This window comes from Hylobates moloch, unplaced genomic scaffold, assembly GCF_009828535.3.
Source record: "Hylobates moloch isolate HMO894 unplaced genomic scaffold, HMol_V3 SCAFFOLD_12, whole genome shotgun sequence".
Classification (NCBI taxonomy): Eukaryota; Metazoa; Chordata; class Mammalia; order Primates; family Hylobatidae; genus Hylobates; species Hylobates moloch.
The window spans coordinates 39,906,355-39,925,515 of NW_026652287.1; the positions used below are offsets into that span (position 1 = coordinate 39,906,355).

Sequence of the window (19,161 nt, forward strand, 5' to 3'; positions counted from 1 at the left end):
TATAAACATATAATGTGTATAAAATATAAATATATGATATATGATATTTATAAGACATAAAATATATAGTTTTTTATATAGAGCTATATGTAAATAATATATACAATATATAAATATATGACATATAAATAATATGTAGATATATTGATATAGGTATATATCTTTTTATATAGATATATATTTTTAATATACCAGATATATATCCATATGTAGATACATATCTTTATATATCTTATATACATATTAGATATATATCTTTATATATCTTATATACATATTAGATATATATCTTTATATATCTTATATACATATTAGATATATATCTTTATATATCTTATATACATATTAGATATATATCTTTATATATCTTATATACATATTAGATATATATCTTTATATATCTTATATACATATAAGATATATCTCTTTATCTATCTATCTTTTTTTTTTTTGAGACAGGATTTCTCTCTCATTGCCCAGGCTAGAGGGCAATGGCATGCTCTCGCTTTACTACAATCTCTGCTTACCAGGCTCAAGCAATCCTTCTGCTTCAGCCTCCCAAGTAGCTGGGATTACAGGCATGCACCACCATGCTCAACTAATTTTTGTATTTTTAATAGAGACGAGGTTTCTTTTTTTTTTTTTTTTTTGAGACGACGTCTTTCTCTGTCCCCCAGGCTGGAGTGCAGTGGCGCGATCTCGGTTCACTGCAAGCTCTGCCTCCCGGGTTCACACCATTCTCCTGCCTCAGCCTCCCAAGTAGCTGGGACTATAGGCGCCCGCCAACATGCCCGGCTAATTTTTTGTATTTTTAGTAGAGACGGGGTTTCACCGTGTTAGCCAGGATGGTCTCCATCTCCTGACCTTGTGATCCACCTGCCTCGGCCTCCCAAAGTGCTGGGATTACAGGCGTGAGCCACCGCGCCCGGCCCAGAGACGAGGTTTCGCCATGTTGGCCAGGCTGGTCTCGAACTCTGACCTCAAGTGATCTGCCCACCTCGGCCTCCAAAAGTGCTGGGATTACAGGCGTGAGCCACTGTGCCTGGCTTATATATCTATCTTTTAAAGATATATATCGTTATTTAAAGATATATATAAAGCATATATAAGATATATATAAAAATATATATTATATATATATTTTTTTGCTATGCTACCCAGGCTGGTCTCAAACTCCTGGGCTCAAGCAATCCTCCTGTGATCCAAGCCCTTTGGGAGGCTGCACTGGGCCTCTTCCTCCTGTCTCTCTGTCTCTCTCTTTATCTCTCACTCTGTCTCTTTTTCCCTCTGAGTCTCCTCTCGCTACTTTCTTCCTCCGTGTTTCATTCTCTCCTTTGTAGCTCTTTATCCCAGGCTCAGTCTTTTTCTGTATCCTCACCTCTCTATTTCTTTTAAAAATAGCTTTATTGAGATTTCATTAATATACATATAATCCACCCATTTAGAGTATACAGTTCAATGGTTTTTGGCATACACACAAGATTATGCAGTCATCACCACTGTCTAATTTTGGAAGATTTTCATTTGTTTTGTTTTGATCTTTTTTGTTTCTTTTGTTTTGATTTGTTTTGTTTTGAAATGGGGTCTCGCTCTCCCATCCAGGCTGGAGTGCAGTGGCACGATCATAGTTCACTGCAGCCTCGAACTCCTGGGCTCATGTGATCCTCCTGCCTTAACCTCCTGAGGAGCTGGGGCTACAGGTGCATGCCACCACGCCCTGCTTAATTCTTTATTTTTTTTTTTTTTGTAGATATGGGGTCTTGCTATGTTGCCCAGGCTGGTCTCCTACTCCTGGTCTCAAGTGATCCTCCTGCCTTGGCCTCCCAAAGTGTTGGGATTACGGGTGTGAGCCACCACTCCTGGCCTTAATTTTAGAACATTTTCATCATCTCCCAAAGAAACCCCAAACTCTTTAGCTGTTCCCCTTCAATCTCTTATGTTCCCCCAGCCCATGGCAACCACGAGCTTACTCCCTGTCTCTGTGGATTGCCCTCTTCTGGACATTTCATATAAAGGGCATCACATAATATGTGGTTTATATGTGTCTGGCTTCTTTTGCTGAGCAGTGTTTTCAAGGTTCATCCACGTTGTAGCCTGTGTCAGAGCTTCATTCCTTTTCATGGCTGAATAATATTCCATTGTATGGATGGACCACATTTTTTTTTCTTTTTTGAGACAGAGTCTCACTCTGTCGCCCAGGCTGGAGTGCAGTGGCATGATCTCGGCTCACTGCAACCTCTGCCATCCAGGTTCAAGTGATTCTCCTGCTTCAGCCTCTTGAGTAGCTGGGATTACAAGCACCTGCCACCATGCCCAGCTAATTTTTGTAGTTTTAGTAGAGACGGGGTTTCACCATCTTGGCCAGGCTGGTCTTGAACTCCTGACCTCGTGATCGATCCGCCTCAGCCTCCCAAAGCGCTGGGATTACAGGCGTGAGCCACCGTGCCTGGCCGGACCACATTTTAAACACCCATTCACCCATTGATAAGCATTTTGGTTGTTTCCGCTTTGGGGTTATTATGAATAATTTCACTGTGAACATTCTTGTACAAGTTTTTGTGTGGACACGCTCCCTCTCTTTATCTCCCTCTCTCTGTCTCCTTCCCCTGTCTCTCTGAGACTGGTCTGGAGGAGGGAATCTTATCTTCCGTCATCTTTCTCTCCCTTCCCGGCAGCATTTCTTGAAGCCCCTGCAACGGTTCCTGAAACCTCAAGACATTGAGATAATCTTTATCAACATTGAGGTGAGCCAGCTGATCCCCAGCCCTCTTGGGTCTGTCTAGTGCGGATAACCTGCTGCCCCTACCTGTCCCTGGATTACGGGGGTTGGGAATTGAGCAGCATGGGGCGGGTGGGTGACCCTTTCTTACCTGGCCCCCTGAGCCCTGGGCTCTGGTCCCAGCCCAGACCCTTCCTTCCGAGTAGGACCTGCTTCGTGTTCATACTCACTTCCTAAAGGAGATGAAGGAAGCCCTGGGCACCCCTGGCGCAGCCAATCTCTACCAGGTCTTCATCAAATACAAGGAGAGGTGAGACCCGGCTGGCCAGACTGAAGCTCTAGGGTCACTCTGCCTTGCCTAGGCTGGGCATTCGAGAGATCTTACCCTCAGACACCACTGGACGGGGAGGACTTTGTGCTGTGTGCTCACGGGTGAGGGGCTGCCCATCTCTGGTTCAATCCCCAGCTCTGCTGTGTGGCACTGGGTAGTCACTTAACCTCTCTGTGCTTCTGCTTCCTCATCTGTACATCAGTGGGTCACAGGAATGTGCCTCCTAGGCTGGTGGTGAGGGTTGACTATAGGGATGCACACAGGGCCTGGCACATAGTAGATGCTCAATAAGTATTTGTTAAATGAAGGAACATTGGCCAGGTGTGGTGGCTCATGCCTGTAATCCCAGCACTTTGGGAGGCTGAGGCAGGTGGATCATTTGAGGTCAGGAGTTCAAGACCAGGCTGGCCAGTATGGTGAAACCCTGTCTCCATCGCCTAAAAATACAACTAAAATACAACTAAAAATACAAAAAACAATTAGCCGGGCATAGTGGCATGCGCCTGTAATCCCAGTTACTCAAGAGAATTGCTTGAGAATTGGAGGTTGCAGTGAGTCAAGATCACACCACTGGACTCCAGCCTGGGCAGCAGAGCAAGACTCTGTCTCAAAAATAAAAATAGGCCAGGCGTAGTGGCTCATGCCTGTAATTCCAGCACTTTGGGAGGCCGAGGAGGGCGGATCACTTGAGGTCAGGAGTTCGAGATCAGCCTGGCCAACATGGCAAAACCCCGTCTCTACTAAAAATACAAAAATTAGCTAGGCCTGGTGGCAGGCGCCTGTAATCCCAGCTACTCGGGAGGCTGAAGCAAGAGAATCACTTGAACCCGGGAGGTGGAGGTTGCAGTGAGCCGAGATCGCACCACTGTACTCCAGCCTGGGTGACAAGCGTGAAACTCTGTCTCAAAAATAAATAAATAAATAAAATAAAATAAATAAACATTGGGCAGAGACAATACCAGGTACTATGGTGAAATTACTGCAGCATTAAATGAGATAATGCTACAATAGCCTCACGTGGGAGATGCTATTGTTATGCCCATTTCACAGATGGAGAAACTGAGACTCACGTTTCTTCTCTGGCTGGAAAGAGCAAGGCCAGGGCTGACGCCAGCCTCTGCCCGACCTTGATGCCAGCCACCCTTACCTGGTGGCCTGTCCTCTCCCTGTAGGTTCCTCGTCTATGGCCGCTACTGCAGCCAGGTGGAGTCAGCCAGCAAACACCTGGACCGTGTGGCCGCAGCCCGGGAGGACGTGCAGATGAAGCTGGAGGTGGGGGCCGGACCACTTCTGGGGGGCCTCTCCCACTCCTCCGCAGGCCCTGGGGGCAGCAGGGAGGACACTGAGTTGCAGAGGGTCCACTTTCTGCTGCAGCCCAGCCAGGGATCCATCAAAGGACCAGGGAGCGAGGTACTAGCCAGCCAAGCAGAGGAAATGGAGAAGAACAGAAATGGGCTGGCCCTGGGTCTGGGCTGACCCCCGACATCAGGGTGAAGTCCTGACCCTGAAGTGAGCTCTGATCTCACACTGAACCCCAGCCCTGGGCTGAGCCCTAGCACTGATTGTACCCCAAGTCTGGGCTGAGCTCCCACTTCTCACTGAACCCCAATTCCAACCAACCCCTGATCCCAGGCTGAACCTGATCTTGAATTGAACTTCAACCTGGATCTGTTTGTCTGGTGGAAACACAGACAGGGCAGGGGTGGTGAGGAGGGGGGCTCTCCAGACCTGTCCCTCTCCCCATCTCCAGCCCCCCTCAGCAGGCAGAATAATAGACCTCTATCCCAGGCAGCATTTGCCACATTCCAGTGTTTTTTGTTTGTTCGTTTGTTTGTTTTGAGACAGGGTCTCATTCTGTCCCCCAAGCTGGAGTGCAGTGGCATGATCATAACTCACCGCAGCCTCGACCTCCTGGACTCAAGCAATCCTCCCAAGTCCTACCTTGGCCTGCTGAGTAGCTGGGACTACAGATGCATGCCACCATTCCTGGCTAATTTTTGTGTTTTGTTTTGTTTTTAGTTATAGGGTTTCACCATGTTGTCCAGGGTGGTCTCAAACTCCTGGGCTCAAGTGATTCACCCATCTCAGCCTCTCAATCAAAGAGCTAGGATTACAGGAGTGAGCAATCGTGCCCAGCCTCTTCCCGTTGCTTTTGTTTGTTTGTTTGTTTGTTTGTTTGTTTTTTGAGATGGAGTCTCCCTCTGACACCCAGGTTGGAGTGCAGTGGTGTGATCTCAGCTCAATGCCATCTCTGCCTCCTGGGTTCAAGCAATTCTCCTGCCTCAGTCTCCTGAGTAGCTGGGATTGCAGGAGTCCGCCACCACGCCAGCTATTTTTTTTTTTTTTTTCATAGCAGAGACGGGATTTCCCCATGTTGGCCAGGCTGGTCTTGAACTCCTGACCTCAAGTGATCCTCCCACCTCGGCCTCCCAAAGTTCCTTCCAGTGGTTCTCAAGCTGCCCCCACCTCATGGAGTCCTTTCCCTGTTTCCTTGGGGGCAGATATGATGCTTTGGCCTCTAGAAAAATCCCCACAGCTCTGGGGTGGAGAGCTGCCCACGTATTTATTCAAATCTATCTGCACCCACCCTGCAACTGGCTCTTGCTGGGACCTGCCTCAGTTTCCCCATGGTTCTCTGATTCCCCAGGAATGTTCTCAGCGAGCCAACAACGGGAGGTTCACCCTGCGGGACCTGCTGATGGTACCTATGCAGCGAGTTCTCAAGTATCACCTCCTTCTCCAGGTGCCGGGCACATCCCTGAGGCGTGGGCTCCACGTACCTACCCTCCTGTGTCTATAAAAGCGGGGACGGGGCTGGCTTCCGGGGGTTGGGTCTCTAGGACGCTCAGGGATGGGTCACTGGGGTCCTGTCTCAGCCTCCAGGGTCAGCAGTACGATGCAGGAGCTGGTGAGCTAGCATTTTGGAAGGCCCTCCCCCCAGGGAGAAGGGGAGGGGCCCAGGTGACGTCTGACGTCTTGGTTCTCTCAGGAGCTGGTGAAACACACGCAGGAGGCGATGGAGAAGGAGAACCTGCGGCTGGCCCTGGATGCCATGAGGGTGAGTGGGTGTAGGGTGCTGGTGACTCACCTGCTGCGGACACCCTCCTGGTGGGAGGCTGATCCTCTAGCCGGGGTTAGGTAGGAGCCTGGGTCGGCTGTTGGGGAACCAGGTTCACCCCTGCCCCCTCCCCAGGACCTGGCTCAGTGCGTGAACGAGGTCAAGCGAGACAACGAGACACTGCGGCAGATCACCAATTTCCAGCTGTCCATTGAGAATCTGGTGAGGCGGTGGAGCCGGGTGGACCAGGGGTGTGGCCACGTGGGGAGGGTGTCTGGCTCCTTTCTTGGGAGACCCTTGCTAGACCCCCTGCCTGCTGCATAGGACCAGTCTCTGGCTCACTATGGCCGGCCCAAGATCGACGGGGAGCTCAAGATCACCTCGGTGGAACGGCGCTCCAAGATGGACAGGTGGGTGGAGTCAGCATGGATCTGGGATGGAGCCTGGGCAAAGGGGTGGGGCCAGGCTCCTAGATGGGCAGGTGGGTGGAGTCAACACAGATCTGGGTGGAGCCTGGGCAGGGGCGGAGCCAGGCTTCTAGATAGGCAGATGGGTGGAGTCAACACGGATCTGGGAGGAGCCTGGGCAGGGATGGTGCCAGGCTCCTAGATGAGCAGGTGGGTGGAGTCAACACAGATCTGGGTGGAGCCTGGGCAAGGTGGGGGCCAGGCTCCTAGATGGGTAGGTGAGTGGAGCAAACCATATCTGCGGTGGAGCCTGGGTAGGGATGGGGCCAGGTTTCCAGATAGGCAGTTGAGTGGAATCAACACAGGTCTGGGGTGGAGCCTGGGTAGGGGTGGGGCCAGGTTCTTATGTAGACTTGTAGGTGGAATTAAGATGAATTTGGGGAGGGACCTGAGTGGGGGTGAGGCAAGGTTTCTAGACAGACAGGTGGTAGACCCATCCAGAGAAGGCGGTGGAGCCTTGATGGACAGGCAGGACAGGGCCAGCGAGGGGTATGGGTGGAACGAAGACTGACAGGCAGTAGGGCCAAGGCGGATCACGTGGGTGAAGTCAGGATGGAAAGGTGGGCATGGCCAAGTTGGCCAAGGAGGAGGAGAAGGGCAGGGTGGGATCAGGATGTGGAGGAACTGGTCAGAGAGCTGATGGGTACAGTTGGGAAGAGCCAGACAGGAATGCCTTATCCATCCTTCCAGGTACGCCTTCCTGCTCGACAAAGCTCTGCTCATCTGTAAGCGCCGGGGAGACTCCTATGACCTCAAGGACTTTGTGAACCTGCACAGCTTCCAGGTTCGGGATGACTCTTCAGGAGACCGAGACAACAAGAAGGTGGGGCTTTGACGCCAGAACTATGGGGTCCTCCACGCAGTCGGCAGCTTAGCCCTCTCCACTTGGGCATGCGCCTGTTTGCCAGACTATATCTACATGGAAGTGTGTGTTAATCCACTCAACAGGTGTTTTTTTTGTTTGTTTGTTTTGTTTTGTTTTGTTTTTTAAGATGGAGTCTCGCTCTGTCGCCAGGCCAGAGTGCAGTGGCGCAATCTCGGCTCACCGCAACCTCCGCCTCCTGGGTCCAAGCCATTCTCCTGGCTCAGTCTCCCGAGTAGTGGGGACTACAGGCACACACCACCACGCCCAGCTAATCTTTCTATTTTTAGTAGAGACGGGATTTCACCATGTTGGCCAGGATGGTCTCGATTTCTTGACCCCGTGATCCATCTGCCTCGGCCTCCCAAAGTGCTGGGATTATAAGTGTGAGCCCACTCAACAGTTTTTAAATTGAGCACCTACTATATCCAGGGCACTCTTCTGGGCACTAGGACTAAAATGGAAAGCAGGAGTTTTCATTTTGTTTGTTTGTCTGTTTGTTTCTTTTTCTTTTCTTTTTTTTTTGAGACAGTCTTACTTTGTCGTTCAGGCTGGAGTGCAGTGGCACGATCTCAGCTCACTGCAACCTCCGGCTCCCAGGCTGAAGCAATTCTCCTGCCTCAGCCTCCTGAGTAGTTGGGATTACGGGCACCCACCACCATGCCCAGCTAAATTTTGTATTTTTAGTAGAGACGAGGTTTCAACATGTTGGCCAGGCTGGTCTCAAACTCCTGACCTCAAGTGATCTGCCCATCTTGGCCTCCCAAAGTGCTGAGATTACAAGCGTGAGCCACTGTGCCCGGCTTATTTTATTTCTTGTATGGTACTTGCATTCTTATGGGATGCTTTCTACAAAGAAAAGTAGATGGCTGGGTGCAGTGGCTCATGCCTGTAATCCCAGTACTTTGGGAGGCCGAAGTGGGAGAATCGCTTGAGCCCAGGAGTTTGAGATCAGCCTGGGCAACATAGGGAGATCCCCATCTCTACAAAACATAAAAAAAAAAAAAATTTATCTGGGCTTGGTGGCACATGCCTGTAGCCCTAGCTACATGGGAGGCTGACGTGGGAGGATTGCCTGTGGCTAGGAGTTGGAGGCTGCAGTGAGCTATGATTGCACTACAGCTGGGACCACAGAGTGAGACCCTGTCTCTATTAAAAAATAAATGAATAAAACAGGAGATGTGGCTGTGGTAGGTGAGGGTGGGAGGCGGAGCTATCTTACCTCCATTATTCAGGGACATTCTCCGTGGAAGTGACATTTGAACTGAGACCCCTCTCCCTCTCGGCTCTTCCTTACTTCCTTCTGCTTTTTCTCCTGTGAACTCTTCACTTTAGTTTTTCCCCTGGAGTTCCCCCCTGTGCTCTGGTCTGTGGCTTCTCTATTTCTTTTTTTGAGACAGAGTCTCGCTGTGTCACCAGGCTGGAGTGCAGTGGCATGATCTCGGCTCACTGCAACCTCCGCCTCCTGGGTTCAAGCGATTCTCCTACCTCAGCCTCCTGAGTAGCTGGGATTACAGGTGCCCGCCACCACGCCTGGCTAATTTTTTTCTATTTTTAGTAGAGACGGAGTTTCGCCACATTGGTCAGGCTGGTCTCAAACTCCTGACCTCGTGATCCGCCCACCTCAGCCTCCCAAAGTGCTGGGATTAAAGGTGTGAGCCACCGCTCCCCGCTGGCTTCTCTATTTCTCAACCTGTGCCTCCCTTGAGGAGCCAGTTGCTGTCTTGTAACTGCCTGCTTACAGCATCCGTCTCTCCTACCAGGCTGGAGCTCTGGGGACCACATCCTATTCACTGCTTTGTCCCCAGCTCCTAGCAGTGTCTGTTTCTCAGCAGGCGCTGCACCAATGCTTTGTTGAACAGACAAATCAATGATGAGTGACATGCTGTGTCTGGTGTGTGCTTCTGCAAAGGGGTGTGTGTGTGTGTGTGTGTGTGTGTGCACGCATGCGTGTGTGGTTTTGGGTTTATGGTTGTTTATTTGGATATCCTAGAAAGCCCTTTTACAAGGATAACCATGCATGGTGCTAGGGGCATAGCGACTGTCATGGGCTTGCCTGTTCCTTACAGAGGGAGGGGTGGGTGGGTGTGTGCTCCCACCCTCTGCAGGGGCAGTGCCTTCAGTCTGAGCTCTGCTTCCCTGCAGTGGAGCCACATGTTCCTCCTGATCGAGGACCAAGGTGCCCAGGGCTATGAGCTGTTCTTCAAGACAAGAGAATTGAAGAAGAAGTGGATGGAGCAGTTTGAGATGGCCATGTGAGTCCCCGTCTTCCTCCCTCTTTCTGTCCGCAGAGGGGCAGGGGCTGGGAAGGAGGAACGTGCTCTGGTCCCTACTCTGTCCTGACATGCCGTGGGACCACTCTGAACCGCAGTCTCTTCATTTGGGAAATAAGAGGGACAGGCCCAAGGCTGTCTTCATCCTTGGAATGCAGGGGTTGTGTGCAGCTACCAGCCCAGACTCTTCTCCTTTCCTCCTCCTCTTCCTTTTCTCCTCTCCTCTTCCTTCTCATCCTCCTGGTTTCCTTCCTGCCCCTCCTCCTCCTCTTTCTCCTTCTCCTTTCCTCCTCTTCCTTCCTCCTCCTCCCCTTCCTCTTCTTCCTTCTCCTCTCCTTCCTCCTCTTCCTCTTCCTCCTATTCCTCCTCCACCTATTCTTCCTCCTCCTCCCTTTTCTCCCCTTCTTCCTCTTCCTCCTCTTCCTGCTCTTCTTCCTCCTCCTCCCTTTCCTCCTCTTCCTCTTCTTCCTCTTCCTCCTCCTCCTTCTTTTGCCCCTCTTCCTCCTCCTCCTTCTTTTTCCCCTCTTCCTCCTCTTCCACTTTTGTCTTCTCCTTTTCCTTCTCCTTTTTATATGAGGCAAAATTTCCACAACAAAAATCTAACAGTTTCAAAGTGTACGATCGTATGGCATTTTGTACACTAACAGTATTGTGCAACCATCACCTCTATCCAGTTTCAAAACCTTCTCATCAGCCCAAAGGAGACCTCATACTCATTAAGCATTCACTCCCAATTCCCCACTCTCGAAGCCCCTGGAAACTCCTAACCTGCTTTCTCTTTCTCCCAATGTGCATGGCAGCACGATTCAGTGTGGCCAAAGGGTGGAAACGACCCAAACATCAATCGACGAATGAGTGGACATGCAAAATGTGGTCTGTTCATACCATGGAATAGTATTCGGCCATAAAAAGGAATAAAATACTGACCTTTTTTTTTTTTCTAATTTTCCCCTGTCAGCTCCAACATCTACCCGGAGAATGCCGCTGCCAACGGGCATGACTTCCAGATGTTCTCCTTTGAGGAGACCACGTCCTGCAGGGCCTGTCAGATGCTGCTTAGGTGAGAATCTGGGAGGAGGGTCCTGCATCCTGGGGTCCTCCAGTAGTTGGTCCCCTAAATTGGGAGATGGGGGGTCCCTACTTTGATCTTCTGCTTCTCCGTCACTCTCCCGATCTAAAGAGAACCCAAGGGGTCCCTTTATGTTTTTAGCAGAATATTTGGCTCTGTCTGTAAAGGTCACTCACTCTTCTTTACGTGTCCCCTGCATCTCAGAGGTACCTTCTATCAGGGCTACCGCTGCCATCGGTGCCGGGCACCTGCACACAAGGAGTGTCTGGGGAGGGTCCCTCCATGTGGCCGACATGGGCAAGGTACGAGTGGGAGGGAGGCTGGGAGGTGAGCTTGGTTCTCTGTGGAGGATCTCCCATTCTCACCATTTCCTTTACCCTTCCATAGATTTCCCAGGAACTATGAAGAAGGTAAGACTTTCCCATGGTCCTTCCTGTGCACCGCAAATAATGGGTGACAGTGCGGGGAGGACCCAGGACATCCCGGAACTGGGCATGATCCTTTGTGGGGTGAGGACAATGAGGGGGCCTACAAGCCCCCAGGCTGGGCATAGGTAGACAGGCTTTCTTTGCTTCTCCTTCCAGGACAAACTACATCGCAGGGCTCAGGACAAAAAGAGGAATGAGCTGGGTGAGTTGGCAGGGGGTGCTGTGTGGGGGCAGGAGGAAAATTCATCTCTATTGATGTTGACCCGGGGACAGATCTCCATGATCATATTAACAGCCACAGTGGGCTGGGTGCAACTGGCTCACACCTGTAATCCCAACAATTTGGGAGGCCAAGGCCGGAGGATTGCTTGAAGTCAGGTGCACACCACCACACCTGACTAATTTTTAATTTTTTTTAATAGAGATGGGGTCTTGCGACATTGCCCAGCCATACCATATAAATTAAATCATACAGTATGTGCTTATTTTAATTAATTAATTTATTTATTTTTGGAGACGGAGTCTTGCTGTGTCACCCAGGCTGGAGTGCAGTGGTACGATCTTGGCTCACTACAACCTCCACCTCCCAAGTTCAAGTTATTCTCCTGCCTCAGCATCCCGAGTAGCTGGGACTACAGGCACATGTCACCACACTCGGCTAATTTTTGTATTTTTAGTAGAGACGGGGTTTCACCATGTTGGGCAGGCTGGTCTCAAACTCTTGACCTCAGATGATCTGCCTGCTCAGCCTCCCAAAGTGCTGGGATTACAGGCATGAGCCGCCGTGCCCAGCCTTAATTAAAAAAAATTTAAAAATATATGTATTTTTATTAAATATATAAAAATAACAATACATTATATTATTTAATAATATATTAATATTTAATTGATGCATAATAATGTAATAATTAATAATATATTACAATAATATATAAAATATATATTAAATAATATATAGTTATTAAAATATATTTTATATATATAATATATCTTTTTTTATTTTTAGAGGTAGGGTCTTGCTCTGTATCCCAGGCTAGAGTGCAGAGGCAGGAGTGTTCCACTTATATGCCATTTATATGACGTATAAACATATAACATAAGTCAGGTGTGGTGGTTCATGTCTGTGATCCCAGCACTTTGAGAGGCCAAGGCCAGGAGTTTGAGACCAGCCTGGGCAACATAACGAGACCCTGTGTCTACAAAAAATTTTTTAAAAATTAGCGGGGTTCCTGCTTCAGCCCAGGATTTCAAGGTTTCAGTGAGCCGTGATCACGCCACTGCACTCCAACCTGGGCAACAGAGCAAGATCCTGTTTCAAGAAAATAAAAAAATAAATATATGAAATCTATGAATGGGTATGTTTTCTTCTTACTATTACTTATTATATAATTAGCAATAGTCAGTCAGCTTTCTTAGCAACAGTCAAAATTAGAAACAACCCAAGTGTCCTTTGTACAATAGAATATATATATATATATACATATATATACACACACACATACATGTATTTTATTGAGAGAGGAAATACATACTTTAAAATATGTAAAAATCAATAAATCTTAAGTATATGACTTAATAAATTTTATCCATGCAACCAACAATCAAATAAAAATATAGAACATTTCCATCCCTCCAGAACTGCACTGTCCAATATAAATTAATTAAAATGAAATCACCTTAAAAATTTTTTTACTTGCATTAGCCTTGAAGTTCTCAGTAACTGCCTGTGGCTAATCGCTACCATATTGGACATATCCACCACCACAGAAAGTTTTATCAGAAAGCACTGCTACTCACCTATCTCCCATAGGGAACCTCTATCACCTGACCTCTATCACCATAGATTAATTTTGTCTGCTCTTGAGTTTTCTATAAATAAAATCATATAGCACCTGCTTATTTCATCTGGTTTCTTTTATCTGACATAATGACGGTGAGATGCATTGATGTGATTGCCTGTAGCAACAGCTTGTTCCTTTTCATTGCTGTATGGTATTCCATTATGTGATGATATCACAATTTGTTTATTGATTGATCAAGCTATTGAGGACATTTGGTTGGTTGCCAGTTTTGGGATATTGTGAATAAAGCTGCAACTTTTGAAGGACATTTTTGTTTGTTTGTTTTTTTGTTTTGTTTTGTTTTGAGACAGAGTCTCACTCCATCGCCCAGGCTGGAGTGCAGTGGCATGATCTCAGCTCACTGAAACCTCTGCCTCCTGGGAGTTCAAGTGATTCTCCTGCCTCAGCCCCTCCCAAGTAGCTGGGATTACAGGCACCCACCACCACACCCGGCTAATTTCTGTAATTTTAGTAGAGATGGGGTTTCACCACGTTGGCCAGTCTGGTCTCGAACTCCTGACCTCAGGTGATCTTCCTGCCTCAGCCTTCCAAAGTGCTGGGATTACAGGTATGAGCCACCGTGCCCAGCCAGGACATATGTTTTCATTTCTCTTGGGTTGCTGGGTTACAGAGTAGGTACGATGTTTAGCTTCAGTAGATATTGCCAAATAGTTTTCCAAAGAGTATCCCCACCAGCAATGAGTGAGAATTCCAGTTGCTCCACCTCCTTGTCAACACTTAGTATTGCCAGTCTAAAAAGAAAAATTTTAGCCATTCTGGAGGGTGGCAAGATTCAGGGTTGAAAGTTGACTGCCAACCACCCTGTACTCCTGTACCCTGTCCTCCAGGTCTGCCCAAGATGGAGGTGTTTCAGGAATACTACGGGCTTCCTCCACCCCCTGGAGCCATTGGACCCTTCCTACGGCTCAACCCTGGAGACATTGTGGAGCTCACGAAGGCTGAGGCTGAACAGAACTGGTGGGAGGTACAGGCTGGGGCCACAGGAGTGATGGGGTGGGACCCAAGTGTAGGGTTATGGATTCATGTGGTCTCAGGGAGTTGGGTCATAGTTCCACCGTGCTCTGGAGGTGATGCCTGGGGAGTGGGGTAGGTAGACTGAGATTTCTGGGCATGGCTTTTCTGAGCGGGCCATCTTCCCAGGAAGTTAATACTCATTATCACCTCTCTGGGCTCTCCAGGCCATCCTGAGATACATGGACAAGCAGAGTGACCATTGAGCAGAGAGATGGACACACCCACACACACACACACACACACGCACATGAGTGATGGGGCAGGATCCATGTGTAGGGTTATGGGTTTAGATGGCGGATGGGGTTATGGATCCTATAACCTCTCTGTTCCTGTTTTTGTCTCCTGGGTGTTTAGGGCAGGAATACATCTACTAATGAAATTGGCTGGTTTCCTTGTAACAGGGTGAAGCCCTACGTCCATGTGAGTGCCTCAAGTCTGAATGGAACAAGGGCAAGGGGTCCAGGGCGGGTCCTGGGAGGATGGGCAGACTTGGAAAGACACCTGTGGAGTTGGGGAGGGGGCTGCCCATCACGGCAGGTCTTTCTCCAACTCAAGGCTTTGCCCACCCCACCAACTGAGCCCAGAGAGGGGCCACCCTGGAAACAATGATTGATCTTTTTCTCTTTGATCATTTTTGTGTAAAGGTCCTTTCCTTCCTACATGAGTATGGTAGGGAGGAAGAAGCAGGGACCTAGAAGGTGGGCCTGCCCCTTGCTTCCTTCTGAGACACTGAATTGAGTTCTGTGAGAGCACTGTGGCCTCCATTGCCTGTGTCCTTGCCCTGCTCCTGGTGGACACACCTGTCTGCCCAAGCCTCTGCTGTTCTTCCAGTGTTCTCTGCTCGGTGGACGCCTCACTCTTCATGATGACTTCACATCTCTTCCTCTCTCCCCAACCTCAGACGCCCCCTACCTCATTCACAGCAAATGACCCCACTGTCCACTTCACAGGCTGCAGAGGGAAATTCTCTCCAGTATTGGTTTTAACTTTATATTATTTCAGACTTCTAGCAAAGTTATGAGAATAATGCAAAGAGCTCCCGTGTAGCCTTTACCCAGTTTCATCAGTCCTGTTACTGTTTTGTTCCATTTGCTCTGTCATTTCCTCTCTCTACCCACACATAGTATTTATTTTTCCTGGAAGAATTAAAAGTGAGTTTGCAGACGACGTTCCCCTTTACCCCTAAATACTTCTTAAGAGCAAGAGCCTTCTTGTACATAACCAGAGCAAGATTTTAAAAGACACAAAATTCAACATTGACATTACATTATTATTTAATTCATAGTCTGTATTTAAATGTTGCCAATTTCCCCAAAAATTTTATCAAAAATTTTTTTGTTCCTATGGTTTCTCCATTGTCAAGTTACAACAGGAGTTTCCAACTCCATCATTCTTTCCAAATTTATTAGCTGGTGTTCTGCTGCAAGGAAGAGTTGTTCCTTCTGCCCTCATCTGTCTGTCTGTCTATCTATCTATCTATCTATCTATCTATCTATCTATCTATCTATCTAGCTAGCTAGCTAGCTATCTAGCTATCCGTCTATCTATCTAGCTAGCTATCTGTCTATCTATCCATGCATCCATCATTTATCTGTATATCATCTATCTATTTACCTATCATCTATTTGCCTGTCACCTATCTACCCATTTATTATCTATCTATCTATCTATCTATCTATCTATCTATCTATCTATCTATCTATTTATCTATCTATCCATGTACCTACCCATCAATCCATCCATTCATCAATCAATTCTTCTATCTATCCATCCATCCATCCATCCATCCATCATCTATCATCTATCATCTGTCTATCTACTTATCAATACATTCATGATCTATTCATCCACCTACCATTTATCTATGTATCATCTGTCTGTGTGTTATCTATCATCTATCTATTCACCGATCACCTCTCTATTTTTCACCTACCTATCTAACCATCTATTATCTGTCTATTACCTATTTATTATAATTTCTCTCTCATCTATTCATTTATCATTTATTTATCACCTGTCTGTTTATCATCTGTCATCTATCCATCTACCTATTACCTATGTATCCATCTATTCTATCGATCTCTTAATTTTTTGTTTTAGAGAGAGGGTCTCATTCTGTCACCCAGGCTGGAGTGCAATGGTGTGATTTTAACTCACTGCAGCCTTGACCTCCTGGGCTCAAGCAATCCTCCCACCTCACCCTCCTGAGTAGCTAGGACCACAGATGCCAGCCATTATGCTCAGCTTTATTTATTTATTTATTTAAGATGGAGTTTCACTCTTGTTTCCCAGGCTGGAGTGCAGTGGGGTGATCTCGGCTCATTGCAAACTCTGCCTTCCGGTTTCAAGTGATTTTCCTGCCTCAGCCTCCTGACTAGCTAGGATTACAGGCGCCCATCACCACGCCTGGCTAATTTTTGTATTTTTAGTAGGGATGGAGTTTCACCATGTTGGCCAGGCTGGTCTCAAACTCCTGACCTTGTGATCCGCCAGCCTCGGCCTCCCAAAGTGTTGGGATTGCAGGTGTGAGCCACTGCGCCCGGCCACAGCCATTTTTTTGTGTGTGATTTTTTTTTTAGAGATGGGGTCTCACTATGTTGCCCAGGCTGGTCTTGAACTCCTGGGCTCATGCAATCCTCTCATAGAACATCCTTCTCTTTTTTCTTTTAAAAAATTGAGGTAAAATTTGCACAACATAAAACTGACCATTACAATGAAAAATTGGGAATACTGAGTAGCTGAGATTACAGGCGTGCACCACCACGCCTGGCTAATTTTTTGTATTTTTAGTAGAGATGGGATTTTACCATGTTGGTCAGGCTGACCTAGAACTCCTGACCTCAAATGATCTGCCTGCCTCGGCCTCCCAAAGTGCTGGGATTACAGGCGTGAGCCACCATGCCCGGCTGGGTATGGTATTTTCTTTTGGAGTGATAAAAATGTTTTAGAACTAGATAGAGGTGGTGATTCCTCATTCATTTTATTATTATTATTTCTGATTATGGCAAAATATATAGAACATAAAAGTTAACAATGTAACCTTTCTTTTGGAGACAGGATCTCACTCTGTTGCTCAGGCTGGAGTGCAATGGTGCAATCTTGGCCCACTGCAGCCTCGCCTCCCAGGCTCAGGTGGTCCTCACACTTCAGCCTCCCAAGTAGCTGGGACTACAGGTGCATACCACCATGCCTGGCTAATTTTTTGTATTTTTCGTAGAGACGGGGTTTTGTCATGTTGCCCAGGCTGGTTTCGAACTTCTAGGTGCAAGTGATCCCCCTGCTTCAGCCTCCCAAAGCGCTGGGATTACAGGCGTGAGCCGCCACGCCTGGCCAACATAACCATTTTCTAAGGTACAGTTGAGTGGCATTAAGTACATTCACGGTGTTTTGCCACCATCATCACCACCATCATCTCCAGGACACTTTTCATCTTGCAGCACTCTGTACCTGTTAAACAGCAACCACCTATTCCCCTCTCCCAGCCCCTGACATTCACATTCTACTCTCCAGCTCTATGGATTTTCCTATCCTAAGTACCTTATCTAAGTGAAATCACACAGTATTTGTCCTTTGTGTCTAGCTTGTTTCACTTGGCATAATGTATTCAAGGCTCACCCATGTTGTGGAATGTGTCAGAATTTTCTTTTTCTTTTTTTTTTTTTTGAGATGGAGTCTAACTCTGTCGCCCAAGCTGGAGTGCAGTGGCACAATCTCGGCTCACTGCAAGCTCCGCCTCCCGGGTTCACGCCATTCTCCTGCCTCAGCCTCCCAAGTAGCTGGGACTACAGGCACCCGCCACCATGCCTGGCTAATTTTTTGTGTTTTTAGTAGAGATGGCGTTTCACCGTGTTAGCCAGGATGGTCTCGATCTCCTGACCTTGTGATCCTCCCGCCTCGGCTTCCCAAAGTGCTGGGATGACAGGCGTGAGCCACTGCGCCCGGCCTTTTTATTTTTATTTTTTTAATTTTTGAGACAGGGTATGGTTCTGTTACCCAGGCTGGAGTGCAGTGGTTGTGCAATTTTAACTCACTGCAGCCTTGACCTCCTAAGCTTAAGTGATCCTCCCACTTCAGCCTCTTGAGTAGCTGGGACTACAGGCATGTGCCACCATGCCTGGTTAATTTTTGTATTTTTTAAAAAATTTTTGAGGTGGAGTTTCGCTCTTGTTGCCCAGGCTGGAGTGGAATGGTGCGATCTTGGCTCACTGCAACCTCGGCCTCCTGGGTTCAAGCGATTCTCCCGCCTCAGCCTCTCGAGTAGCTGGGATTACAGGCATGCACCACCACACCAAGCTAATTTTTGTATTTTTAGTAGAGACGGGGTTTCACCATGTTGGCCAGGCTGGTCTCGAACTCCTGACCTCAGGTGATTGCCCTCGTTGGCCTCCCAAAGTGCTGGGAGTACAAGCGTGAGCCACCATGCCCTGCCTAATTTTTGTATTCTTTTGTAGGGACGGGGGTTTCATCATGTTGCCCAGGCTGGTGTCGAACTCCTGGGCTCAAGTGACCCACCCTCCTTGGCTTCCCAAAGTGCTAGGATTACAGGCATGAGCCACCGTGCCCGGGCAATTTTCTTAATTCTTAAGGCTAATATTCCATGGTATGCATATACCGTATTTTGTTTATCCGTTTTCCTGTCAATGAACAATTGGTTGCTTCAACTTTTTTTTTTTTTTTTGAGACGGAGTCTCACTCTGTCACCCAGGCTGGAGTGCAGTGGCGCAATCTCGGCTCACTGCTAGCTCCGCCTCCCGGGTTCACGCCATTCTCCTGCCTCAGCCTCTCCGAGTAGCTGGGACTACAGGCACCCGCCACCATGCCTGGCTAATATTTTTTTTTTTTTTGTATTTTTTTAGTAGAGATGGGGTTTCACCGTGGTCTCGATCTCCTGATCTCGTGATCTGCCCGCCTCGGCCTCCCAAAGTGCTGGGATTACAAGCGTGAGCCACCGCACCCGGCCGGTTGCTTCAACTTTTGCGTATTGTGAATAAAGCTGCTACGAACATGGGTGTGCAAATATCGTTTCAAATCCATGCTTTTCAGTTCCTTTCGGTATATACTCAGAAATGGGACGGCTG

At 47.9% G+C, this 19,161-nt stretch overlaps 1 protein-coding gene across 1 annotated transcript in view; it reads left to right on the plus strand.

Moving 5' to 3' along the window:
- The window catches only part of VAV1 (vav guanine nucleotide exchange factor 1), an 88,868-nt gene that overhangs the window by 53,583 nt on the left and 16,124 nt on the right, over positions 1 to 19,161 (plus strand). Inside the window, exons 7-21 of the mRNA XM_032169450.2 lie at positions 2,676 to 2,744; positions 2,926 to 3,029; positions 4,223 to 4,322; positions 5,698 to 5,793; positions 6,040 to 6,108; positions 6,244 to 6,330; positions 6,433 to 6,518; positions 7,266 to 7,398; positions 9,583 to 9,692; positions 10,669 to 10,770; positions 10,984 to 11,081; positions 11,167 to 11,189; positions 11,364 to 11,409; positions 13,897 to 14,033; positions 14,438 to 14,503. Coding sequence (XP_032025341.1) covers positions 2,676 to 2,744; positions 2,926 to 3,029; positions 4,223 to 4,322; positions 5,698 to 5,793; positions 6,040 to 6,108; positions 6,244 to 6,330; positions 6,433 to 6,518; positions 7,266 to 7,398; positions 9,583 to 9,692; positions 10,669 to 10,770; positions 10,984 to 11,081; positions 11,167 to 11,189; positions 11,364 to 11,409; positions 13,897 to 14,033; positions 14,438 to 14,503 — 1,326 coding nt within the window. The remainder of the gene's footprint in view (positions 1 to 2,675; positions 2,745 to 2,925; positions 3,030 to 4,222; positions 4,323 to 5,697; positions 5,794 to 6,039; positions 6,109 to 6,243; positions 6,331 to 6,432; positions 6,519 to 7,265; positions 7,399 to 9,582; positions 9,693 to 10,668; positions 10,771 to 10,983; positions 11,082 to 11,166; positions 11,190 to 11,363; positions 11,410 to 13,896; positions 14,034 to 14,437; positions 14,504 to 19,161) is intronic.